The sequence below is a fragment of the Oryx dammah genome, unplaced genomic scaffold (genome assembly GCF_014754425.2).
Source record: "Oryx dammah isolate SB20612 unplaced genomic scaffold, SCBI_Odam_1.1 HiC_scaffold_23, whole genome shotgun sequence".
Lineage (NCBI taxonomy): Eukaryota > Metazoa > Chordata > Mammalia > Artiodactyla > Bovidae > Oryx > Oryx dammah.
The window spans coordinates 130,245,838-130,271,661 of record NW_024070207.1 but is presented as its reverse complement, the minus strand read 5'-3'; the positions used below and the strand labels follow the sequence as shown (position 1 = coordinate 130,271,661).

The 25,824-nt window shown below is 50.5% G+C and overlaps 2 protein-coding genes across 5 annotated transcripts in view; both read left to right on the top strand.

Annotated features, from left to right (window-relative positions):
• XG (Xg glycoprotein (Xg blood group)) overlaps positions 1-22,412 on the top strand; it is a 51,565-nt gene extending 29,153 nt beyond the window's left edge. Inside the window, exons 13-14 of the mRNA XM_040266402.1 lie at positions 10,695-10,699; positions 22,280-22,412. The gene's annotated coding sequence lies outside the window, so the exon portion shown is untranslated. The remainder of the gene's footprint in view (positions 1-10,694; positions 10,700-22,279) is intronic.
• GYG2 (glycogenin 2) lies at positions 670-20,123 on the top strand. 4 transcript variants are annotated; one of them, XM_040266400.1, is made up of 11 exons: positions 670-818; positions 1,236-1,379; positions 5,566-5,707; positions 6,983-7,157; positions 8,327-8,489; positions 8,721-8,847; positions 9,894-10,116; positions 12,882-13,052; positions 16,779-16,883; positions 18,343-18,450; positions 19,573-20,123. In XM_040266400.1, the coding sequence occupies exons 2-11, from the start codon at positions 1,373-1,375 to the stop codon at positions 19,732-19,734; spliced, it is 1,383 nt and encodes a 460-aa protein (XP_040122334.1). In that variant the 5' UTR covers positions 670-818; positions 1,236-1,372; the 3' UTR covers positions 19,735-20,123. The 4 variants fall into 4 exon arrangements, with proteins under 4 accessions (XP_040122334.1, XP_040122335.1, XP_040122332.1 ...); XM_040266401.1 differs by lacking the exon at positions 670-818 and adding an exon at positions 868-1,000; XM_040266398.1 differs by lacking the exon at positions 670-818 and adding an exon at positions 949-1,043.
• Positions 22,413-25,824: the final 3,412 nt, after the last annotated feature.

Here is a 25,824-nt window from a genome sequence, read left to right as displayed (position 1 = left end):
TTCATTCATTCACTCAGGCATGCACACGGGAACTCATTCATTCATTCGCTCAGGCATACACACAGGAGCTCATTCATTCATTCACTCGGGCGTGCACACGGGAGCTCATTCATTCATTCACTCAGGCATGCATTCACTCATAACTGTGTTCCCTCCCTCATCTACTCAGGTTCATCCGCCTGCGTTACGCTTCTCTCCATCACCGAGTCTGATCAGTCCCTCTCTCCTGCGCCCAAGCACCGTCCACGCCTCACCCACGCACTGTTCACGCCCCGCGCTCGCGCCTCCTCTGCTCACCGCACGTTCCCTCCATACGATCACGTTTCCAGAGTGGCCTCTGCCCCGGGCCGCGCTGGCCTGGGGCCCGACCCGTGAGGCCAGTGCAAACATTGACTTTGGGGGCGGCGTGTTAAAGGTTAGAGGTTTTAGAGCCAGGACGCCTGGATTCCGCGGAGAGGCGGCCGAGGGAGCGGGGCGCGGAGTCCGAAGTGCCCGCCTCCAGGCTCTCACTTCCCGGGGGCCTCAGCCGGGGTACCAGGCGGGGCGCGCCGCTGGGGCGGGCCGTGCGGGAGACCCCCGCCCGCGGGCGGAGCTGACCTTCCGGAGAGCCGCCCGCCTCTGGGCCGCGCCCCGCCCCGCCCACCCCGGGCCAGCAACTGCGGGAGCGCGGAGAAGGTGGGGGGCGCCGCCGGCGATCCGGGGCCGGGGAGGGGGACGCAGGCTTGGCCCGGGGCTGTCCCAGCGCACCACTGGGGAGCGGCCTGGGCGCGGTGGAGACCCGAAACTCCCGGAGCTCGGAGGAAGAGCGGGCCGCGGGGGTGTGGAAGGCTGGGGGGGGGGGGGGAGGCGGAGAAAGCTTCTGGAGGCGTGGTGGCAGCCTGGGCGCTCGAGAGGAGGGGGACCCGGGAGCGGATTGGGGGCGCACTAGGGCTGTTGGAGCGCAGAGACTCAGAGAGGGGCGGGGCGCACGGCTGGACACGCGGTGAAAGGAGTGATCACGGTGAGGGGCGCAGCGAGGCCGCTGAAGTCTCGGCCGTGGATGGGTGTGTGCGGTGGGGGGGTGGCGCCTGGAGCCTGTGCCAGGCGCGGCGGGGGGACCCTGAGGACACCCAGGGGCGCCCCGGCGGCGGGAGGGCCCGCGGCTGCCCCTGCGCGCGGCGGAGACGTGGGCTGACTCGGGAGGGGCCGGGGCATGGGGCGGTGCGGGTAGCCGGAACGCCCAGCTGTCTCCGCAGGCCTCGAACTCGGAGCGGGTGGGGCCCCTGGAGACGCAGACGACGCCTCCGCTCGGCTCGGCGGCTGGAGCCCGGGAGAGAGGCCGCGCCCGGGCGCCCTCGGCCGCGTGGTGCCCACCGCGCGCTGCGCCCACACCATGCCCGGTAAGCCGAGAACCCTCCTGGCCGCCAGCCTCCGCGCTCTCCTAGGCCGGGTGAGATGGACTGCGCTGGGGGGCGGGGACCCCCCCTCCCCGCTATGCCCGCACAGGGGGTCCCCAAACTCTTCAGCGCCCACCCTGCTGTTTCCACCCAGCCCCTCGCTCACCCCGGGGGCTGGAGAGCTTGGTGTCCTTTGGTGCGACTGGCGAGACCGTGGGTCTCAGCGGCTGGGAAGGGCTGAGGTTTAGGGACATTTGCGGCTGTTGCTCAGTGGCTCCGTCGTGTCTGACTCTTGGCGACTACACAGACTTCAGCGCTCCAGGCCTCCCTGTCCATCACCATCGCCCCGAGTTTGCTCAAATTTACATCCATTGAGTCGGTGCTGCCATCCAAGGGGCTCGTCCTGGGTCGCCCCCTTCTCCTCCCGCCCTCAAAAAAGATGGTCAAGGGGCAGTGAGATTTGGTAATTTTCCTTCTGTGAAAGCTTAGCCCTTGGAGGTTGGGTGGACCATTTTCTTGGCAGGCACACAACTGTGTGAGAGGCTTACCGACTTGCAAAACCATAGGAAGTTCGCGGTCATAAAACTCTGGGAAGACAGAGTGTCTTTGGGTCTCACCAAGATCAGACCAGAGACAGAGTTGCTTATTCCTGTATAAGGATCCACGGTTAATCCCCGCTGCAGGGCAGCAGGCTGACTTTGGTGGGATGGCTTGGGACTGTGGCAAGCCCTGACTCCCAAAGGCTTCAATTGCGTCCTCTCTGCCTGCCCTAGGGTTTGGCGGGGACATCCAATTGGAACAGTGGACCTCAGAGGCTTAGAAATGGGATGATAAAATGTAAACTTCACCCATGGGAAAGATATCTGTCCTGTTCTGTTTTTGTGTGTGAGAGTGGGGTGGGAATAGGGCTGGTTTGGCCACCTCACCCAGCATGTGGGATTTTGCCTTGCTGACCACGGGTGGAATCTGGGCCCCCAGCAGGGAGAGCTTGACATCCTAACCGCTTCCCTGCGTACAAGCCAAGTGTCTCAGTCGTGTCCAACTCTTTGCCCCCAGGGACTGTAGCCCTGCCAGGCTCCTCTGTCCATGGGGATTCTCCAGGCAAGAATACCAGAGTGGGTTGCCATTCCCTTCTCCAGGGGATCTTCCCGGACCAGGGATTGAACTCCCATCTCCTCCATTGGCAGGCGAATTCCTTACCACTGATCCACCTGGGAAGCCACACCTAACTACTTGCCTGCTGGGGAATTCCCTCCTGTTCCTGTTTTTCTCTTTTTTTTTATCATGAAGACAATCTCTACTTGCACCAAGTCAGGCCTGATCATTCATAAGAGCATTAAAAAAAAAAAATTTTTTTTTCAGGTTGCTTTTTATTCAGAGGAGCGATTTGGTAATAAGTCACCAGGCGGCTTCCCAGCTGTTTTCCACCTTTGTGCCTTAGAGAGGCAAAGTTGTTTGGGCCGATTTCCTGCTGTACACTACAAGGTTCTGTTGATGTGTGTTCCAGGGAGCGGCTTGGAGCTCTCCAAAAAAAAAAAAAAAGCATTTTCTGGAAACTGGCGAGGGTCTGTATAAATGGTAGCATTCAGGAGGGACGTTCGTACACATGGCCATCGGGCCGGGCAGCGTGCTGGAGAGACCCCACTGGGGATTCAGTGCTCTTGGCCAGGAACAAAAGTCGTCTTTGAGTGAAAGTGGAGGGCCCCCCTGCCCCCCTGCCCGAGGAAGCCGGGGTGTTATTTTGGGGGAGTGGTTGTTAGGTGGGTGGAAGGGGAAGGAGGCGAGGAATCGGAGTAAACATTGCTTCCCGACCCCTCATAAAACCGACAGCTGCTGCTGTCTGCAGGGTGAAGTAGACTTTGGGAGATGTATTATTTTTTTTCTTTTTCAACCTGGGGTTGGAGGACAGCCACCAGTCCCGTTGGTGTTCCATGCCAGACGTCTGCACCCTCACACCCTGTCGAGTGGAAACTCGGCCTTTCAGCGTGGGTGCGTACGTGCTCAGCAGCTCAGTCGTGTCCAACTCTTTGCCACCCCGTGGACTGTAGCCCACCAGGCTCCTCCGTCCATGGGATTTTTCCAGGCAAGAGTACTGGAGTGGGTTGCCATTTCCTAGACGGATGTTATTAATGTTAATAAACGATGATAGCTAGGTAGATGAATAGATAGACAGCCATCTTTGGGGCTGCAGACTTGAGTTCTGAGTTTTTCCTGTCGGTAATAACTCATGGCCGAGATGTCAGGAATCCCCATCTTCTCCTGAATCCAAGAACCCCAGCCAGGGGTAGACAGGAGGCCCTTGGGCAGGTGGGCACTCACCCCAGCAGAATGTCAAGGTTAAAACAGGAAAACAGGCCCGGGAACACTGGGTCCTGGTATTCTTTCTGGGGTGACTTTGTCTTTGGAGGCGGGGAGGCCGCAGGGGCCACAGGAGAGCGCCATCTGGCCTTTGAGAACTGAGCTGTGTGTGTTCCAGCCCCAGACCAAACGCTGCCCATGTTAATTTCTGTTGCCGGCTCGGGAGCCAAGGCCCGGATCTCCTGATCCCCTTGGTTTCGTCCTGGCGGCCAGGGGACCTCAGAATCAAGCGGTTTAAAATTCCCTGTGAACGTCCACATCACGCGTTCTTCGCACTTGGAACTGCCGTCAATCTCATCAGCTGTTGCAGTTTTCTTTCCCTGCTGCAGAGACCTTGGGGAAACAGGGCGTTTTTGGTGAATGAAACGGTCTTCTTTTTCCTTCTGAAGCCCGTCTCCTTGGCTTCATACACCCTTGAGCTGAAGTCTTGCCAAAGACTGGGGTGTGTGCGATTTAATTAATGGGTCTGGCGGTTCCCTTTTGAGAGCCCGGTTCTTTTGGCAAAGTGGGCGGGAATCCTCGTGGTAACTCGAATCAATCCGAGTGTTGTTTTTACCTTTGGCTTTGTGTTCACTCGAGACCTAAAAGTCTTGGGTGAGTTTTTGAGACTTGAATGGAGAATCAAATAAGCTAGGCACTTGTGTCATGCTGGAGTGAAAGGAAATTTTATTTTTTCAACTGAAGGATGGTTGATTTACAATAACGTATTGTTGTCAGCAAAGTGATTCAGTTATAAATATGCACAAAAATTGAAAATTCTTGTTGGGCTTTTCAGGTGGTGCTTGTGGTAAAGAATCTGCCTGCCAGTACAGGAGACCCGGGTTCGATTCCTGAGTCAGGAAGATCCCCTGGAGAAGGAAATGGCAACCCACTCCAGTACTCTTGCCTTGAGAATCCCAGGGACAGAGGAGCCCGGTGGGCTACAGTCCATGGGGTCGCAAGAATCAGACATGGCTGAGCATATATCTATATCTAGATATACTTGGTTATATATGTCTTTATACATATATGTATATATTCATATATTTTAATTTATATATATGTGTGGGTTTTTTTTTGGAGATAGGGGCATGGCATGTGAGATCTTAGACCCCAGACCAGGGACGGAACCCATGTCCCCTGCAAAGTGAAGAACATAGTCTTAACTGCTGGACCACTGGGGAAGTCCCTCTGTATTCTTTTTTTTTTTTAATTCTTTTCGTTTATAGGTTATTAGAAGATATAGAGTTTCCTGTGCTATACAGTAGATCCTTGTTGTTTATTTATTTTATATGCAGTGTCTATTTGTATATAAGCAGAGTATATGATTAAAATTTCCTGGTGTATATAAACAGATACTGTGTATAAAGTTAGATCTGTTCATCAGCACCAGGGAATTTTGATCACACTCTGCTTGACTTTGTATCATATTTCGTGTCTCTTGCATGCAGGTGGGGGGTTTTTTTTTTGGAAGAATTTTCTTTTTTAATTTTTCAATGAAAGCATGAAGGTGAAATGTCCCTGAAGCGTGCTAAGTCGCCTCACTCGTGTCTGACGCTTCCCGACCCCGTGGACTGCAGCCCGCCGGGCTCCTCCGTCCACGGGAGCCTCCAGGCAGGAACACGGGAGTGGGTGTCCGCGCCCTCCTCCAGGGGATCTTCCCCACCCAGGGGTCGAACCCGCGTCCCTCCCGGCTCCTGAACGGGCAGGCGGGTCCCTCACCGCTGGCGCCCCCTGGGAGGCTCTCGTTCAGGCCCGGCCGTGAAGCTCGAGGGAGTCAGAGGTGCGGCGCGGCCCCGCCGCGGACCCCCGAGAGCAGGCGGGACCGTGACGCGGCTGTCCCCGTCCACAGTGTCCGACCAGGCGTTCGTCACGCTGGCCACCAACGACATCTACTGCCAGGGGGCCCTGGTGCTGGGCCAGTCTCTCCGGGAGCACAGGGCCACCAGGAGGCTGGCGGTGCTGGTCACGCCTCAGGTGTCCACCCCGCTCAGGTAAGAGCCACACACACGCCCGGTGCTTCAGGCCGTGGAAGCTTCTAGGCCGTGGAAGCTTCTAGGCCGTGGCCCGTGAGCTGCGCCCGGCGCACACGTGGGGGGCCCGGACACTTGCAGAGGGGTTTGCGGTTGTTGTTTGAGGAAGGGGCTCTGCCGGGCGCGGGGCCACAATGCTGACACGCGTGGGTAGGATTGCCTCAAATGTGGAAATCAGCGTTTGTTACAATCTCTGCGAGAATCCTGGAGTGGGGAGCCCCTTCCTCCTCCAGGGGACCCTCCCAACCTGGGGATGGAACCGGTGTCTTCTGCGTAAGCAGGTGGCTTCTTTACCACGGAGACACCCGGCAAGCCCACATCATGAGCTAAGGTAAAGCATCTTTATTTTTCTTACATTTTCATTGAAATATAGCTGACAGACTGAGACAAAATCTGACAGACTGGGGCAGGTGGGGGGGCAGGGCGCCTTCCTGAGGTCTTATGTGCCAGAAAGATGAACATTGGAAGGTAAAATCTGAGAGAAACTAGGGGGTTCTGAGGCAAATTCTGACAGACACTCAGGGGTTCTGACATAAAATCTGACAGAGGATCTGACAGGACTTAGGGGGTTCAGGGGTAAAATCTGACAGAAAGATGAACCTTCTGGAGTGAGATCTGACAGAAAGATGAACATTGTAAGGTAAAATCTGACAGAAGCTAGAGGTCCCTGTGGTAAAATGTGACCACAAAGTAGGGGGTTCTGAGGCAAAAATCTGACAGCCAATGGGAGGATCTGAGATAAAATCTGACAGAAGGAGTGTCTGAGATAAAAATCTGGCAGGAAGAAAGACCTTCTGAGGTCCAATCTGACAGAAAGACAGTCTTTCTGAGGTAAAATGCTTGCAGAAAAAAAGAAATCAGAAAAAATTCTTGTTTCTTTTCCCCCCAACTTCCTGGTTGGCATCAGTTGTAAAGAACCTGCCTGCCATTGGAGGAGACATCAGTGATGAAAGTTTGGAAGATCCCCTGGAGGAGGAAATGGCAACCCACTCCAGTATCCTTGCCTGGAGAATCCCAGGGACAGAGGAGCCTGGTGGGCTGCAGTCCATGGGGTCGCCAAGAGATGGACACAACTGAGCACATTTATCTGTACAAAGATTTTTATCCCTCCAGAACCTTTTAGAGAAAAACACTTCAGCATCGACTCCAGCAAAATGAAATGTGAGCAGCAAGGGACAGAATATCGTACGTTAAATGGTTTCCTGGTCTCCTAGAATTCAGCCTTTCTTTTTCCAGGGTTATCCTCTCAAGGGTGTTCGATGAGGTCGTCGAGGTCAACCTCATAGACAGCGCAGACTACGTCCACCTGGCCTTTCTGAAGAGACCTGACCTCGGAATCACCCTCACCAAGCTTCACTGCTGGACGCTCACCCATTACAGCAAATGTGTCTTCCTGGATGCAGACACACTGGTGAGTACGGAGGAGGGGGTGGTCCAGACCTGCTGCTTGACAAGGAGCCGCCCACACAAAGATCATGTCCCTCTCTCCATGAGCAGGCTGCTAGCCTGTGCTGCTGGACCCCCCCAGCTAAGGTCCATCTCTACCACCAGCATCATAAATTTAGTCAGTCAACATCGGGTAGAAGACACCCAGTACTGTTGCTGAGAACACTGGGTTACTTGAAGGCCTGTTCCTTCCCTAGGACGAGTTATTTCATTCTGTCGTCTACACAAAATAAAATATTGGGAAAATACTCTTCTTCTTTGATTGTACCGTGAATTATACAGTCCTGGTGGGGCTGGGAACCTGGCTTCGTAAGCTGTAGCATCTCCACTGTAGTCATTTGGGGTAGGGACCCTTGGTGTAGGAGCCCAGGTCAAGTACTTTCAGAAACAGCCATTGGAACGTCAAAATGTGAAATGAGGTTGGAGTGTTGGAGATCCGTTCTGGATTGTCTTGGTTGTGCAAAGGTGGTGTGGGAAGATGGACGGGTGGAGAGGAAAATCAGAACAGAGGAACAATCAGAGTAATATCTGTTTCCCAAAGAGAGCATAATTGATAAACCCAATACGTGTTGGAGAGGAGTACCGTTAGTGGTCAAGCTCTTGGAGGCAGTGGATGATATCGTACTGACTTGCAAACCTCCATGTTTGTGGATTTCCAGTCTCATAGGTCACGTTTGCTGGATAGAGGAGAATAAATACAATTAAGAGCAATACAATTAAGAGAATATCATCAATATATTGGGGCTTCCCTGGTGACTCAGACGGTAAAGAATATTCCTGCAGTGCAGGAGACCCAGGTTCGATCCCTGGGTTGGGAAGATCCTCTGGAGAAGGGAAGTAGCAACCCACTCCAGTATTCTTGCCTGGAGAATCCCATGGACAGAGGAGCCTGGGGGTTGCAGTCCTTCTCCAGGGGATCTTCCCAACCCAGGGGATCGAACCCAAGTCTCTTGCGTCTCCTGCATTGGGAGGTCGGTTGTTTACCCCCGAGCCACCCGGGAAGCCGTCTGCTTCATCCCTTTAGTGATGAACGTGTAGCCGAAGCAGTTGAGCATAGACGTTCAAGTCACAGATACAAATTCACTATGGAGTCAGACTTACGTCGGATGGGGGGCCCACACTCTGTCTCCCCAGGTGCTGTCCAACATCGATGAGCTGTTCGAAAGGAGGGAGTTTTCTGCAGCCCCAGATCCCGGGTGGCCGGATTGCTTCAATAGCGGGGTGTTTGTCTTCCAACCCTCGCTGGAGACGCACAGCCTCTTGCTACAGCACGCCACCGACCACGGCAGCTTTGACGGTACGTTGAGGGGCAGCTGGGCGTTTGTGGACCGGAGTGGGGCTGTGGCCATCCCTTTGACCCGCTGGCACTTCCTCCCCGTCACCTCGAATCTGTGAATAGCAAGTTAAAGATGGGGATTGAGGGACTTCCCTGGTGGTCTGGTGGCTAAGACGCCAAGCTCCCCATGTGGGGGCGGCGAAAACTACACCATTCGTTATTAACTTCTTTGCCTGTGCTGTAACTCCCTAGGGGCAGACCAAGGCTTGCTGAACAGTTTCTTCAGTAACTGGTCTACCGCCGACATCCAGAAGCACTTGCCTTTCATCTATAACTTGAGCAGCAACACCACGTACACCTACAGCCCTGCTTTCAAACAGTGAGTTTTATAAATTGTTATAGTTTATGAAAAAATGTCAAAGTTGTGTCCCTTTTTACACATGTTAAAAATAAGAGGGTTTTAGATATAGTTTCAGGTAGATTCTCTGAGAAAACATGAAAGGTATAGATAGAACTACAGATTTTTTGCAAATGCAGTTATATAGAGTATATGTTTTTATTAATTTTTTTATTGAAGGATAATTGCTTTCAGATGTTTTCCATCAAACCTCAACATGAATTATGAGGATGAGGGCTTCCCTGGTGACTTACACGGTAAAGCCTCTGCCTGCCAACGCAGGAGATGCACGTTCGACCCCTGGGTTGGGAAGATCCCCCGGAGAAGGGAACGCCAACCCACCGCAGTCTCCTTGCCCGGAGAATCCCATGGACAGAGGAGCCCGGTGGGCTACAGTCCACGGGGTCGCAAAGAGTCAGACACTAAATAACCGGAGATGGAACCCACACTTCCTGCATTAGTAGGCAAAATACGAACTCCTGGCCCATCAGGCAAGTCCCAGAGTGGGTGCAGTGGGCCGTACAGAACATAGATCTCTGGAGAGAATATGATATCGAAATTTCATAAGAAAGCAATGAATTAAAAGAAAAACGTTTTCAAAGCTGTGAGGTTGGTACGAGTGGTGATAACGAAAAAAAGACAAAAATGAAGACGGGAAAAGTTTCCGCCTTGCCCAAGAAGTCAGTTTTCTGGTCCGCAGCTTTCATTCTCTGCTATAAAATCTATTTTTAAAAAAATCTGTCATCGTTTTCAGGGTGAGATGATTTCGGCTTCGAAACCAGCCACCTTTCTAAGACTCCTGACTTATTCTTTCTGTGGTGGGGAGCATCCCAGCGGGTTCTGATGATGTTTCTTGGTCTGCAGAAATATGAAAGACTGCCAGCACGGACTGACTATAAACAATTTTTTCTTTTTTTCAATGCAAGTCTTAAGTGGCTGTCACGAGACGATCGTCCCTGAGCCGTCGAGGTGCATCTCGCTGTCTGTGACGAGTCCTTTATTGATTTTTGTCTGTGTCTCCTCCTCAGATTTGGCTCCAGTGCGAAGGTGGTCCACTTTCTGGGGTCCTCGAAGCCTTGGAACTACAAGTACAATCCCCAGACGGGCTCTGTTTTGGAGGACGGCTCCGGGCGGGCCGACCAGCATCAGACGTCCTTCCTTAACCAGTGGTGGGGAATTTACCACCGTAGCATCTTGCCCCTTTGTGAAAATATCCGGAACAAGGACCACCAGGCGCCCCCAGGTCACACGGTAAGGTCCTGAAACCCCGGAGTTGAAACCGGGGATTAAAAACAGACAGAAACCAGAGATCAGTTCTGTATGATCTACACTTGGGCATTTTCTTCAAAGGCAGACTCCCCCACATTCTTGTGTTGAATCTCTTCTCACTTTTAATTTTCTTTTTTTTTTAAAGACGGATATAGGATGTGTGTGAGTCACTCATTCGTGTCCGACTCTTTGCGACCCCATGGACTCTAGCCAGGCAGGCTCCTCCGTCCATGGGATTTTCCAGGCAAGGATACTGGAGTGGATTGCCATTTCCTTCTCCAAGATATAGAATATTATAAGCAATTACAAGTTACATTAAAAAAAAAATCTGTCAATGTTTCAGAGGCAGATTTTCTATGTAAATTTTTGTTTTTTATAATACACTTCATTTTTATTTCCAAGAAAGGCACTTTCAAAGTGGTGCTTGAAGGATGTTGTGTCTTTAGCCTATCGGCCACTTTTGTGCTGATCAAGTCCACTAAAAATTTGACAACTGGTAAATGCATTCTTGTTTCTAATATCCAAATACTTATTTTCTTAACTATGATCCTCTTTCTGAGAAGAAGTTGGACTTCAAATTATAACATAGTTCTACAACCTCACAAATAGTTTTTAGTTAAACTAGGGTGTTGGCTCTTTGAGTTCTCCATTCTGATAAAGTAAATTACCTCCCCCCCAAATCAAGTGGTAACCATTTTGCACAATACAATTGTATCAAATCAACATGGTATATACCTAAAACTTACACAATATTATATGTTAATTATATCTCAAGACAGTGGAGGAAAAAAAAAAAGGAAGAAAAATTTAAAAACCTTTCCCTTTAGAAGAGAACAAAAAAATCTGTCAAGGACTACAGTAATGGAAGAAATAAGATTGTTTAAAGTTCAGTTTTTAAAAATATTTATTTATTTGGTTGCACCAAGTCTTCGTTGGGGCATGTGGTATCTAGTTCTCTGCCCAGGGATCGAACCCGAGTCCCCACTCACGGGAAGCCCAGAGTCTTAGCCACTGCACCCCCAGGGAAGTTCAGGAATAGTTCACCGTTTATAGACATGTTTATTTAAAAATGAGGGAATTAGAAGATATTCAATAATGCTGATACACATCAGAAAGGAATTAGACGAGGAAAGATGTGTTATTTCACCGCAAGAAATAAAGACCATAGTTGGAAGGTAAGGACCCGCCAAAGCTTTAGGTTTTGTGCCAGTTTCATCTGTATCCATGTCCTATATTTCATGGAGGAAGATGCTGAAAGAGGCGGGCACTTTTTTTTTTTGGTGCAAAATCGTGAATATTTCATGAGCAGAGCTGCGGCTGCGGTTTACCGAACCGACGCAGAAATTAGCCGGCTTCGTCAGGGAGAGAGCCACTCATTGATTAAGTGGCTGGAAATGACTGATTATAGATGTCATTGGAGCGGGCATTTTCCACTTTCTGTTCTTGATTGAAGAGGCCGTTGAAGGCAATGTCTGAAGAGGGCTTTTCAAGTTCTGGATGGGTACCCATTTGATTTTTTAAAAACTACAACGCTGCACGCTCTCTGTACTGGAGTTTTTGCAGTGAATTTCAACAGGCAGGCAAAAGAACTTTTAAGGTAAGTTCCCAGGAAATGTTATTTCTCGGTTTGTTTTTAACGGGCACGTTGAAACAGTGGAGTCCAGTGTCTGCAAATACACGCACTGGGACCTTGAAACGAATTCACTTTGTAGTGTTTTTACTGCAGTTTTTGTTTGGTGGAGCTGGGTGCTACTTTGCAATCAGAACCAAAATTTTCTTGCAGCATCTCTGGTGGTCCAGTGGTTAAGAAGGTCCATTCAGCTTCCAATGCAGAGGGCAAGGGTTCGATCCCTGGTCAGGGAACTAAGACTCTCCATGCTGTTCACTGTGGCTGAAAGATTGAGGAGAAGAAAAAAAAAAAAAAACTCTCTGACCATTGGACGCAATCAAATAGGAGTTTTTTTCAGATTCTTGTCACTGATAGCAAATTGCTGTTCCTTTCTGCCAAGCAGTCTGCTTAGTCTGTCTTTTTTTTTAATGGAGTCGCTCAGTCGTGTCCGACTCTTTGCGACCCCATGGACTGTAGCCCACCAGGCTCCTCTGTCCGTGGGATTCTCCAGGCAAGAGTACTGGAGTGGGTCGCTATTCCCTTCTCCACGGGATCTTCCCAAGCCAGGGATGGAACCCACGTCTCCTGCACTGCAGGCGAGTTCTTTACTGCTGGGTACTGGGTTGTATATGAAGAAAGATAAAGCAGATTCAGGTGGTTCTAAGAAATGAAATGTTGAGAGCCACGTAGGGAGCCTGTGCCCTGGGGTCCTTCTTACCTGGAGCAGCAATGTGAACGTGGATGTTAGTGAGATTTGCAGAGAGGTCAGGAGCCCCTTGGACTGCAAGGAGATCCAACCGGTCCATCCTAAAGGAGCTCAGTCCTGAATATTCATTGGAAGGACTGATGCTGAAGCTGAAGCTCTAATACTTTGGCCACCTGATGCGAAGAGTTGACTCATTGGAAAAGACCCCGATGCTGGGAAGGATTGAAGGCGGGAGGAGACGGGGGACAACAGAGGGTGAGATGGTTGGATGGCATCACCGACTCGATGGACATGAGTTTGAGCAAGCTCCGGGAGATGGTGAAGGACAGGGAGGCCTGGCGTGCTGCGGTCCGTGGGGTCGCAGAGAGTGGGACGCGACTGAGCCACTGAACAACACGAGAAACTTTGCTGAGTGTGAACGTTTTTACGCAGGCTCGCCTCGGAGGCACTGGGGTGCCGCGTTCCACTGCAGCGGCCGCGGCGGAGGGGTCGGGTGCGAATCCAGCAGAGAGGCCCAGGCAGGCTAGCTCTGCTGACAGCTCGGAGAGGACCGTGGGGGTGGAGGGAGACATCCCTACTCTGGCAGCGTGCCCTTCCGAAGAGGTCAGTACCTTTGTTTGCGCTGCACAAGGGGGATGGAGGCGCAGTCTCACTGGTTACCATGGAAACGGAGGATGCTCCCTGGACCCCCAGGGACGAGGTGGGGCGTGGGGAGGAGGAGGGGAGGAACCCGTCTTCAGGTTGCTCTGGCAGCAGTTTGAAAGTGTCAGTTACCCAGTCACGTCCGAGGAATGCATGTCGCTTATCTGTGCTGGTGGTACTGGAAGCCGGTCCTGATTAATCGCTGGCCTCAAGGCCCAAAGCGTGAGATCAGAGTCTGGCTCCTCCAGCCCGAGCTGTGTGAGCTCAGACAACTTGTGCCAACCTCTCTTGGGCGCCTGTCAGCTCATCTGAGAAACGAGTGATAATAATAATGACCGCTGTCTCACAAAAGGGTGATGAGGCTCTTGTTGTCTAGCCACCCCATGGTGTCTGACTCTCTGCGACCCCCATGGACCGTAGCCCGCCAGGCTCCTCTGTCTGTGGGATTCTCCAGGCAAGAAGACTGGAGAGGGTTGCCCTTCCCTCCTCCAGGGGAGCTTCCCGAGCCAGGGGTCGAACCCGCCTCTCTTAACCCTCCTGCCCTGGCAGGCGGGTTCTTTGCCACGACAGCCACCTGGGAAGGCCTGTAACAATGCTGTCAGAGTTTCAGGTACAGAGCTAGGGACGCAGGCATTCATGCGTCCATTCTCCCCCACACTCCGCTCCCATCCAGGCTGCCACATTAAAGCCATTTCCATTTCCAAGCCCCTTTGTCTCTCTCGAGACTTGGCATGACTTCACTGATGGGGGTGGGATTTGGGGGCCCCGTGGAAGGGACGTTGTCCTTTCCCGTATCTCGCGAATAGTTGTCCGGGGGCTGTTTCTTGATTATGGTAAAACAGTGGACATTTCGATTTCAGCTGACGTTTCTATGGAATGTTTCTCTCCTACACTTTAATATGGGATCAGTGATGTGCAGGCAACTTCCGTGCATTAGCAGTTTTTGAGTTGTGAATTCATAGTCACTCAAACACATTGAAAAAAAGAAAAAAACAACACTGGTTTGGACCAAGGAGGTGGCTGGGAACTGAGCTTATTCCTAATTTTTTTTTTCATTTCTTCTGCTGTACCCTGAGGTTTTCCCAGCACCTGCCTCTGGCCCCGGGAAATGCCTTATGTGGGTTAAGCAGAAGGCGTCCGCCTTGCAAGAATGTGAACACTCTGTGGATTAAGCTCTTATGTTCCTGTAGAACCGCCTGCCTGCTTTGCCAGCAGGAGCCACACCCGCAATGGAAATTTAAAAAAAAGAAACTGAAGTATACTGGATTTACCATACTGTGTTAAGTCTCACGTGTCCAGCAGAATGCTTCAGTTATTTATTTTTTTTCAGATTGTTTCCCATGACAGGTTATATTACAACATACTGAATATAATGCCCTCTGCCATACCGTAGGGCCTTTCGCCCAGATTTGTGAGAAGAGTCGGCATTCACGTTAAATGTTTGACAGTCAGGCTCTGTGGGGAATCTCTCAGAAATAAATAAATAAATAAAAGGAAATAATGATATAAATGATTATATAATTTGAATAATAAATATGTGTATTAATATAAATATATTATTAACATAAATAAATAAAATAGAATTTTATATTTATAAATTAAAACAAATAAAATACAAATTAATGTAAATATAGATAAATATAAATAACAGTATATTTATATTATAATTTAATATAATTATATAATATAATAATATAATATGATGATCAATAAATTATACAAACATAATTTATATACATAATATAGTTAATTATGTAATTAAACAATCAATATATTAATTATAAAACATTAATAATATAGTCATATCAGTATATTATTATAAATAAAATAGAAATCATTTTATGGAAATAAATTATATAATAATTAATATGAATAAAAAAACACAAGAAAGAAAGTCTGTATTGACCTGTTTTCAGATGAGCATGTGTGTCTAAAATTGAGAAAGTCGTGGCCCTTCTATACGTGAAAGTCACTCAGTCGAGTCCAAAAGTAAATAAAATAAAAATGTTTAAAAAATAAACGTTGGGTCTCAAGGAGACATGAAGGTGAAAGTCGCTCAGTCGTGTCCGACACTTTGAGACCCCATGGGCTACACAGGCCATGGAATTCTCCAGGCCAGAATACTGGACGGAGGCCCTTTCCGTTCTCCAGGGTGTCTTCCCGACCTAGGGATCGAACCCAGGTCTCCTGCATTGCAGGCAGATTCTTTAGCAGCTGAGCCACAAGGGAAGCCCAAGAATAGAGTGGGTAGCCTTTCCCTTCTCCAGGGGATCTTCCCAACCCAGGGATTGAACCCGGGTCTCCTGTATTGCAGGCGGATTCTTTACCAGCTGAGGTATAAGGAAGGGGCCCTTTTTACAGTGTCTGTGCCTATATTTCATTATTTAACCCTCCAAGGTCATCTTTCTAGAGAAGGGAATAGCAACCCACTCCAGTATTCTTGCCTGGAGAATCCCATGGATAGAGGAGCCTGGTGGGCTGCAGTCCATGGGGGTCACAAAGAGTCAGGCACAAATTAGCAACCCAACACCACCAGAGCAGACATCTTTGCAATGAATTATTCTGCGTGGCTGCGACCTACTGACCATCTAGTGAGTGACCCACGCTGGGTTCTTTATTTGGGGAAATTTGGAACGCAGTCCCTCCCAACCCCTCACCACACCCCGGCAAAACAAAAAGAGAGAGAGAGATTATTTTCATAAGTCCTGTAAATATGCACGAGACAAGTCTGGAATGCTTATTCCAAACAGCAGCCTTTGTACGTCTGACTCTCTGCGACCCCGTGGGCTGTAGCCCGCCAGGCTCCTCCGTCCATGGGATTCTGCAGGCGAGAATACTGGAGTGGGTCGCCATGCCCTCCTCCAGGGGACCTTCCTCACCCAGGGATGCAAATCAGGTCTCCCGAAGCTGCTGCATTCCTGGCAGATTCTTTACTGCTGAGGCCCCATGAGAGTCCCAGCCCCAGCACACGCAGGTCAGCCTCTGGTCTGCGTCACGCCCAGCCGAGGAGGGGCAAGAGGCGTGCTCTGCCCTGCGCAGTCATCTAATGACCCAGCGTTCCTGCCACTGCTCGGCTCCATGCCCTTCCAAGGCGGCTCCTTGAGAAACAGTTTTGGCTCCCACGCTGAAGCCACCCGATGACGCCCGTGACACGTTCGGTTGTCTCCTGCACGCTGGGATGGTCGTCGCCACGTGCCATCCAGGGAAGAGTCGAGAAGAGCCGTTTGCCTGGTTTTCTGTGGGGTTTTGTCTTCCTGCGGCATTCCAGCTGAAATCAGAAGAGGTCCTCACGGAACGGGACCTTCACCCGACCTGCGGGGACCCAGGAGAGAAAAACTGTCTGCCACCCGACCACCCAGTCTGAGTCCGTGATGCCATCCAACCATCTCATCCTCCGTCGTCCCCTTCTCCTCCCGCCTTCAATCTTTCCCACCATCAGGGTCTTTTCCAGTGAGTCAGCTCTTCGCATCAGGTGGCCAAAGGATTGGAGTTTCAGCTTCAGCACCAGTCCATCCAATGAATATTCAGGACTGATCTCCTTTAGAAAGGACCGGTTTGAACCTCCTTGACCTGCTTCTAGTCCAGCTGTATTTGCACCCGTGGAGGCAGACGAATGCAGATGAGGCATTTTTTAGTTATCTGCATGAAGTATTGTCCTAACTTTGCTTTCACTTTTTTTTTTTTTAGACGGTAGGTTGGCGGGAAATAGAGACTCGAGCTGAAGTACGATGTGACCTGTTCTCAACACCCTCCCCCCAGTTTGCAGACCTCACAGAGATCCAAAGCTATTCGGTATAACTCACTGCGACTTCCTTTTTTTTTTTTAATGGTTGCACCATGCAACATAGGGGATGTGAGTTCCCTCAGCAGGGATCAAACCCACAGCGCCTGCAGCGGCAGACTTCTTAAACGGCGCCTGTTTCTCTGTGTGCCTGTGTCGGTCGGCCACCAAAGGAGACGCCTCATGTGTTTCTCCTCTATCCCGTGACATTTCTGAATGGTGGTGTTCATGAATCGCTTTACTTTCTAGGTGGATAAGACACCTGGGTTTTTGCCCGCCTAAATCCCTGAGGTTCTCTTCTATCTTGCTTTAAGAAGAAATAGAAAAGTGTTAGACGTTCAGTCGTGCCCCGACTCTTTGCAACCCCATGGACTGCAGCCCACCAGGCTCTTCTGTCCATGGGGTTCTCCAGGCAAGAAGACTGGAGTGGGCTGCCATGCCCTCCTCCACAGGATCTTCCCTACCCAGGGATGGAACCCGAGTCTTTTGTGTCTCCTCCGTTGGCAGGCAGATTCTTTACCACCGAGCCACCAGGGAACCCCATACATATTCATGGACCTATTCTTTTTCAAGTTCTTTAGCCAGGCAGGTCATTACAGAGGACTGAGCAGAGTGCTCTGTGCTGTCCAGCAGCTCCTTGCCGGTTCTCCATGTTAAATACAGCAGTGTGTCCATGTCCATCCCAGACTCCCTGACTATCCCTTCCCCCATCCTTCCCCCTGGGAACCATAAGGTTATTACAGAGGAGTGAGCAGAGTTCCCTGTGCTGGACAGCAGGTCCTTGTTAGTTATCTATTTTATATATAGCATCAATAGTGTATATATGTCAATCCCAACCTCCTCATTTGAAAAATTAACCGTACATCACATAACAAGTGTCAGCCTCTCATCTTGTGCAAAAAGTAACGGGCGGGGGCGGTGGGGGGGGGAGTTCAGAGTAGTAAATCACACCAAATGACTTTAAAAAACTTTTTTGTTTGTTTGTTTATTCTTTTGACTGTGCTGTGCAGCTTGCGAGATTTGAGTTTCACCATCAGAAATTGAGCCAGGGCCCTCGGGGGTGAAATTGAGGAGTTCCAACCAGTAAACCGGGGCTCAGTGGGTAAAGAATCCGCCTGCAAGGCAGGAGACCTGGGTTCGATTCCTGGGTCGGGAAGATCCCCTGGAGAAGGGCTTGGCAACCCAGTATTCTCACCTGGAGAATCCCATGGACACAGCAGCCTGGCAGGCTACAGTCCAGGGTCGCAAAGAGTCGGACACCACTGAGTGACTAACCCACTGCTATACCATACCACCCACTGGACCACTGGGGCGGGGTAGTTGCCCTAAATTGCTTACTTTTTTCTTCTTTTTTTTTTTGCACAAACCATTTGTTTGATCTTAAGGAGAAACAGTTCTCTGTCGTTCTGGTTGAGGCTGTGGTTCTGGGAAGCCCCCTGCGGACTAACGATACAACGATTCTGTTTCCAGCGGCGGGTGGAGAACGAAGGAGGTGCCCCAGCCAAGGACGCCTTGGAACCGAGCCGGGAGCCCCCTGTGGATGTCAGCAGGGACCCCAGTCCCCAGGACGCTCTGGAGGTGGTGTCCCCTGTCCCAATCGTTCACCCCATGCAGCTCCAGTGACGGGCGCTTTGAGCTCTTGCAGCGGCCAGCTGGGTACACGCACGGGCCTTACCGCGGTTGCAGCCTTGCTTGTTGAGATGAGAACCTTCATTCTCCCACTGTCTCGGATTCACCTGGCTTCTCTCTGGCCTTTGCCCTTGGCGGGCGGTTCACCTGCTTTCCTGTCCTCCGCTCTGATCATCACGCCTGTTTTCTCCTGCAACGCTGTTCTGCAGAGTTTAATTGACCTGAAGGGGCTGGGCTGTGTTTTCTGCACCCTGAGCTTGGGAGGTGATGCACGGATGTAAAACCTGGGAAATGTGAGGGGTGGGGTGGGGCACGTTTTGATCCTAACGGAGCATGCATGGATTTCTTCTTGCAGAAAGACAGGAAAAATGCTTTCTTCCTAAGTCTACCTCTTCCAGGTGCTCTGGTCTTACATTTCAGCCTCTCTGATGATGCATTTAAGGAAGCTGATAGCTCATGTTGCTAACTATGATGTCATAACACTTTTGTTATTTTTACTGTTGTTCACTCGTTAAGTCATGTCCACGGACTGCAGCACGCCAGGGGTTTCCTTGGAGTGACAGTCGTGAAGATCAGGGGTGTCCTTCACCATCTCCCAGAGTTTGCTTAAACTCATGTCCATCGAGTCAGTGATGCCATCCAAGGGTCTCGTCCTCTGTTGCCCCCTTTCTCCTCCTGCCCTCAATCTTGCCCGGCGTCAGGGTGTTTTCTAATGAGTCAGCTCTTCGCATCAGGTGGCCAAGGTATTGGAGCTTCAGCTTCAGCATCCGTCGTTCCAGTGAATATTCAGGGTTGATAACAGTCGGAGGAAATCTAGCTCAAGAGCTGACTGCTGGGCGGAGGATAAAATTGGTATTGATGTTGTTTATTGTGCCTTTGTCTGTGTAGGCCGCTGTAACAACAACAACAAAAAAGACCACAGTCTGGGTGGCTTCCGAATAACACGAACTGTTATTTCTCACAGCTCTGGAGGTTGGGTGTCCAAGTTTCAGGCACCAGCAGGTCTGGGGTCTAGTGAGAACCCCTCTTCCTGGCTCACAAGCATCTCCCTGTGGGCTTGTCTTTCCCCAGGTGGACCTGACCATTTCCGTCTCCCAGATCTCCATCGAAGAGAAGCTCAAGGTCCTGAGTCCCGAGGAGGAGCGGAGGAAGTGGGAGGAGGGACGGATGGATTACCTGGGGAAGGACGCCTTCGCCCGCATTCAGGAAAAGCTGGACCGCTTCCTGCAGTGACTGCGCTGTTCTGATGGGCAGTCCTGTTCCATCAACGTCCCGAAGCCCTTTCCAAGGACCTCTTCACCCACGTGCCTCTGTTTACGGTCGACCCACCTGAGTGCCTTCTGCCCACCCCATGGTCCATCCAAAACTCAGCTCGAAGCCCTGTGTGACCCCAGCTCCCCATGCCTCTCAGGCTTCCCCGGGGATGTCCTGTCTCCTTTATGTCTTGTTAGCAAATCACTGAGGATGGTGACTGCAGGCATGAAATTAAAAAACACTTGCTCCTTGGAAGAACAGCTATGACCAACCTAGACAGTGTATTAAAAAGCAGAGACATCACTTTGTCCACAAAGGTCCGTCTAAGTCAGAGCTATGGTTTTTCCAGTGGTCATGTATGGATGTGAGAGTTAGACCATAAAGAAAGTTGAGCGCCAAGTTGATGCTTTTGAACTGTGGTGTTGGAGAAGACTCTTGAGAGTCCCTTGGACTGCAAGGAGATCCAACCAGTCCATCCTAAAGGAAATCAGTCCTGAATGTGCATTGGAAGGACTGATGCTGAAGATGAAACTCCAATACTTTGGCCACCTCATGCAAAGAACTGACTCATTTGAAAAGACTGATGCTGGGAAAGATTGAAGGCGAGAGGAGAAGGGGACGACAGAGGATGAGATGGTTGGATGGCATCACCGACCCAATGGACATGGGTTTGGGTAAACTCCGGGAGTTGGTGACGGACAGGGAGGCCTGGCATGCTGCAATCCACGGGGTGGCAAAGAGTCGGACACAACTCAGCAGCTGAACAACAGCAAAAGAGAACATGAGTATAGCCTTCTGGTCAACCCTGGGTCTCTGGACTTGCTTGAAGGAGCTCAGGATTTTGTCCTAGACTGATGAAACCACGTCCGTCCTATGTAGGATTAGCTTGAAGCACTGCAGAGCTTCAAACACATAGCACTCAGAAAGGTATTGAGCTCCCTGAGAATCTTCCAGAATGATTAAGTCCTTTTCTTGAAAATGGGGTCAACGTTCAGATGTCTTGAGTGTGACTGTGGTGTGAATTTTGCCAAGACTGGCTGACCGACACCACGGCTGTGCTTTCTCTTCTGCAGAAATACAGGGGGACTTCAAAGTCTCTTGACATAGTCCCCATGGGGACACATCAGAAATATTTGGAAGGAGATTCTAGCCGGCTTGGGAGAGAGGACCTCTTCCAAACTGGTTTAACTCCTGGTGTAGAAGACGTCCCAGGTGGCGCTAGTGGTAAAGAACCCGCCTGCTAACGCAGGAGATATGGGTTCGGTCCCTGGGTCGGGAAGATCCCCTGGAGAAGGAAATGACAACCCACTCCAGTTTTATTTTGTTTTGTTTTGATTTTTTCATTTTGACCCTTTTATTTTGTATTGGGATGTAGCCGGTCAACAATGTTATGACGGTTTCAGGTGGACGGCGAAGGGACTCAGCCAGACATACACGTGTATCCATTCTCCCCCAGACTCCCCTCCCATCCAGGCTGCCACGTGACAGAGTACACAGGAATAAGCACCCAGGGTTTACGCCCAAGGGTCACGTGCTCGTGGTGACTGGATCTGGGGAGGCTGTTTCTCTGGAGGCGAATCTGTGCGGGGTCGAGGACACGGGACTACCCTTGGCTGGGTCTCACTACCTCACCTCACAGCTGCACTCGTGGTCCTCAGTGAGCCAATGCAACTCAGCTATGTGGGGACAATCCTCCGTTTTGTGACATTGGACGCTGTAATTAAACGGGAAAGCCTTACTTCCGAAGCATCCTAGTTTGGAATGAATGCAGTGTGTCAGACCCTCCCATGGGGTCAGCGTTTGCGGCCACCGCAAGGACAATTAAAGCCAGGTGTCAGCTGCTGTCGTAAGGAGGAGGAGATGCCGGCCACCACGAAGATAATTAAAGCCGGACATGGGTCGTTGTACTAAAGACAAGATGTGGGTTTTGAATGTTTGAGTGGTTTATTTATCGCTTCTCCAGGTTGCTGAGTGGTAAAGAGTCTGCAGGAGGTCTCAGGTTTGATCCCTGGCTCGGGAAGATCCGTGGGAGGAGGAAATGGCCACCCACTCCAGTGTACTTGCCTGGAGAATCCCGTGGACGGAGGAGCCTGGGGGGCTACGGTCCATGAGGTCGCAGAGAGTCAGACACGACTGAATGGCTGAGCACGTACTATTGAAAATCATGACGTGGGTTTGGAAGAAGGTTGAGGTGGATTTGTTCAAATCCACGTGGGATCCGAGTGGACTTCTGGGGTTTGTAGTAGCGTTTGCTGTGAGAGGTGCCCGCTCTGGAGGGACTTTTATTTCTTATCTGTGGGTGAATGATCCGGCTCCTTGGTTGGTTTCCTACATATGATGCTTCAGAGGCTACTAGGAAAGAGCCGTGGGGACGAACTCCTTGGGTGGGTTGGGTGGGGGGTGGTGGTGGTTGCCAACCATCAGAGTAACCCCTTAGGCTTGTTTTGGGGAAACATGATGTCAGACTGTAAGATACAAAAGGCAGATTCTGTGTCCAGGAGAGGAGAACTCCGGCTAGTGAGAGGACCCTCCGTACGAATGGTCCGACGGCTCACTGGCTTCAAGTCTAGATTCAACTCGGATCTCTCTCCCGCGTTATGCAGTCTGTCCGTCTGGATGAAGGCTAGCGCATTGCAATTAAAATCTTAGGACGGCAATGCGGTCTCCTTGGGTTTTTGGATGTGTTCTGAGTCTTCAGAACACCATTTATAGGCATGTGACTGGCTTCGTCTGTCTTACCATCAATTAAAATAACCAAATGGATTTTTCAGAATTGATAGTAACCGAAATCCAAAAAAACAGGGGATACATGTATTTGATGCTCAGTCCTGAAGTCGTGTCTGAGTCTCTGTGAGCCCATGGACTGCAGCACGCCAGGCTTCCCTGTCCTTCACCATCTCCCAGAGTTTGCTTCAACTCATGTCCATTGAGTTGGTGGTGCCACTCAACCATCTCATCCTCTGTCGTCCCCTTCTCCTCCTGCCCTCAATCTTTCCCAGCATCAGGGTCTTTTCCAAGGAGTCATCTCTTCCCATCAGGTGGCCAAAGTATTAGAGCTTCAGCTTCAGCATCAGTCCTTCCAATGAATGTTCAGGGTTGATTTCCTTTAGGATGGACTGGCTGGATCTCCCTGCAACCCAAGGGGACTCGTATAGCTGATTCACTTTGCTGTACCGTAGAAACTAACAGAACGTTGTAGAGCAACTAAACACCAAAAATAAAAAATTTTTTTAACTTAAAAAAAGAAAACCTAGCAGTGGGCTGACCCAAGAATAAATTGCTAATGGTAGAGATAAAGGTGGGACTTGGTGTCATGCAGACACAGCCTGTGCGTGAGGACGGACATTCAGAACATAGAACAAGGTGAATTAACGTACGTTAATTAGCACGGTGATCAAAGCTAATGAGACAGTATTACATACTGAGGCGTTGCTGAGAGAATAGATTTAAAAATTTCTCATCACCGAAAAGAAAGGGTAGCTGATACGATGGGGGTGTCAGCTAACGTTTGGTGGTGACCCTTTGGTGACAGTGCCAGCCAGGGGATTCTCCAGGCAATACTGGAGTGGGTTGCCACGCCCTTCTCCAGGGGATCTTTCTGACCCAGGGACCGAACCCACGTCTCCTGAATTGGCAGGCGGATTCCTTACCGGTAGCGCCACCTGTTTATACATATTTGAGATCTCTGCATTGCAACCGTAAATTTACACCGTGGAGTATGTCAGTAATACCTCTAGGAATCTGGGGAAAGGAACGTCCCTGGTGGTCCATTGGTTAAGACTCCTCTCGTCCACTGCAGGGGGCGTGGGTTTGATCCCTGGGTGGGGAACTAAGGTCCCCCATGTTGCAAGGCACACCCAAAAAATAAATAAATAAAGCTAAGAAAGAAAAAACCCTAACCCTAACCTTTTTTTTCTCCGGTGGGTCTCCCACCACGGTTGAACTTGAACTCCGGTCTGCCACATGCACGCACAGATTCCCGGGTGGGGCTAGTCAATACCTCTGACAGCCTGTTGCTGCTTGTCACACCAGATAGTATTTCTGGAAGGCCACTCCTTGGTATCAACAAAGGCTCACAAATGTTTCTCTGGCCGAGTAGTTTGTAGCAAATGTTGAAAGACGTGCCCTTTTGGAGCAATTTCTCAAGGACATTTTTACCCTCCCCCATGGCCTTTCCTTTTTAGTTCTTGGAATGAGTCATGTACTAATTCATCCAAGAACTATTTTTTTATTATTTACTGTTTCAAGGAACCAGGAGGCTCTATAAAACGTTTGTAAAAATATAAGCATGTCAGCTTGAGAAAAGAAAAAAGAAAATGGTAGGAAAACAAGTTTTGAAGAAACCCTGGTAGTGGTTTGGTTTCAAAGCCTCGTATAAGGTGTGCTTAGGTAAGACAGAAGAGGGGAGACAATGACGCAGAGGAAAAGCCACGTGGAGACGGAGGCAGAGACGGGAGGGAGGCGGCCACCAGCCCAGGGACGGACGCCTGGAGCCCCCAGAAGCTGGAAGAGGCGGGAAGGACCCTCCCCTGGAGCGTCTGCAGGGAGCCCAGCCCCGGGACCCTTGACCTCAGACATCTAGTCTCCAGGGCTGGGGGAGGATGGATGTCGTTTAAGTCCCCTGGCTTTTGGTCATTTGTTGTAATCAGTCCAGGAAACTAATACACACACTCTCTGTAAGCTTGTCTAGATCTCAGCTCTTCATCAAGACCATTCCCCCAGAAGACCTTTTATAGACTTTCCAGGCTTCAGTAGTGGTCAAAGACCAGTACAGAAAACTCGCAGTATTGCAGACTAAGTGCCTGATATCCAGATCGTTTAATCTTTCAATTCCCTGAGCGTGGGCATCTATTATTGATCTCATCAATGCAGCAGTGGGCTTCCCCAGGGGGTCAGCGGTCAGAAATCTGCCTTCAACGCAGGAGACATGGGTTCGATCCCCCGGGTCAGGAAGATCCCTTGCAGGAGGGCATGGCAACCCACTCCAGTACTCTAGCCTGAAGAATCCCCATTGGACAGAGGAGCCTGGAGGGTCCATGGGGTCACACAGAGTCAGACACGACTGAAGTGACTGAGCACGCACCCAAGGCAAGCGAGATCTTAGTTCCCTGCCCAGGGATGTGCATCCTGGATGAGAACCAGGGATCCTAGCCAACACACTCGCAAGGGCTAGGAGGCTAGAAGCTGTTTCTCCCCGGAACTTTGCCCCCAGTGAAAAATGCATTTATCTCGGAGGCAGAAACTATAAATGCAGGTATAAAAAAGTTTTTATTAGAAATACAGCATCACAAAAGACAGAGCTTATAGAGAAATGATCCGTTTAGTTACGACAGAAGCCAGATAGAGACGCTTAAGGGGAGACAGAGGGTGTGGGCATTCCCCCCTCCCAGGGAGGAGGAGCCCAGCACAGAGTTAAGATTCCTTCAGGCCAATTATCTGGTTTCTTTTCCCACACCTGACCTACCCCGGGACCCTCCCCTGTGGTGTGCACGTGTACTCCTCAGGCAAGATGGATCACCAAGTGAAGGCTTCTGGGAGGAGCAAGACTCATCATGGTCTGGCCCCATAGCCTGACTTTGGCCCCCCCCCAACAAAGGAGACTTCCTGAGTACGTGTAGTGTTTTGCTTGTCCCCAAAGAGGGGCAAAAACACATCCCTTAACCCATTAGTCACATGGGGTTTCGTCCCTCTGTGCCCTTGCCTTGACTATTCCCTCGAGATGTTTACAAGGGACAAACACTAGCGAGTTACCCTGTTTCTGAGGCCGACTGTACATCCCTCCACTGGAGCCCGGCCTAATCTCCGTATCTCAGGAAATGCACACAGGACGCTGGTTTTAAGTTTCCAGCCTGAAGCCCACGTCTTCCGGCCCCACGAAATGCAAACAGGAGGCTAGTCGTAAACGTCTAACTGGGAGACCATCCACCTCCGACATCACTGTTCCCCATACGTGAAGGCAAGGGTTCACCCAAGTGCAGAGGCAAGGCCACAGAGAAAGGATGGTCTTTTCCACAAACAGTGCTGAGACCAGTGAACATCCACAGGCAGAAAGATACATGTTGATAGAGA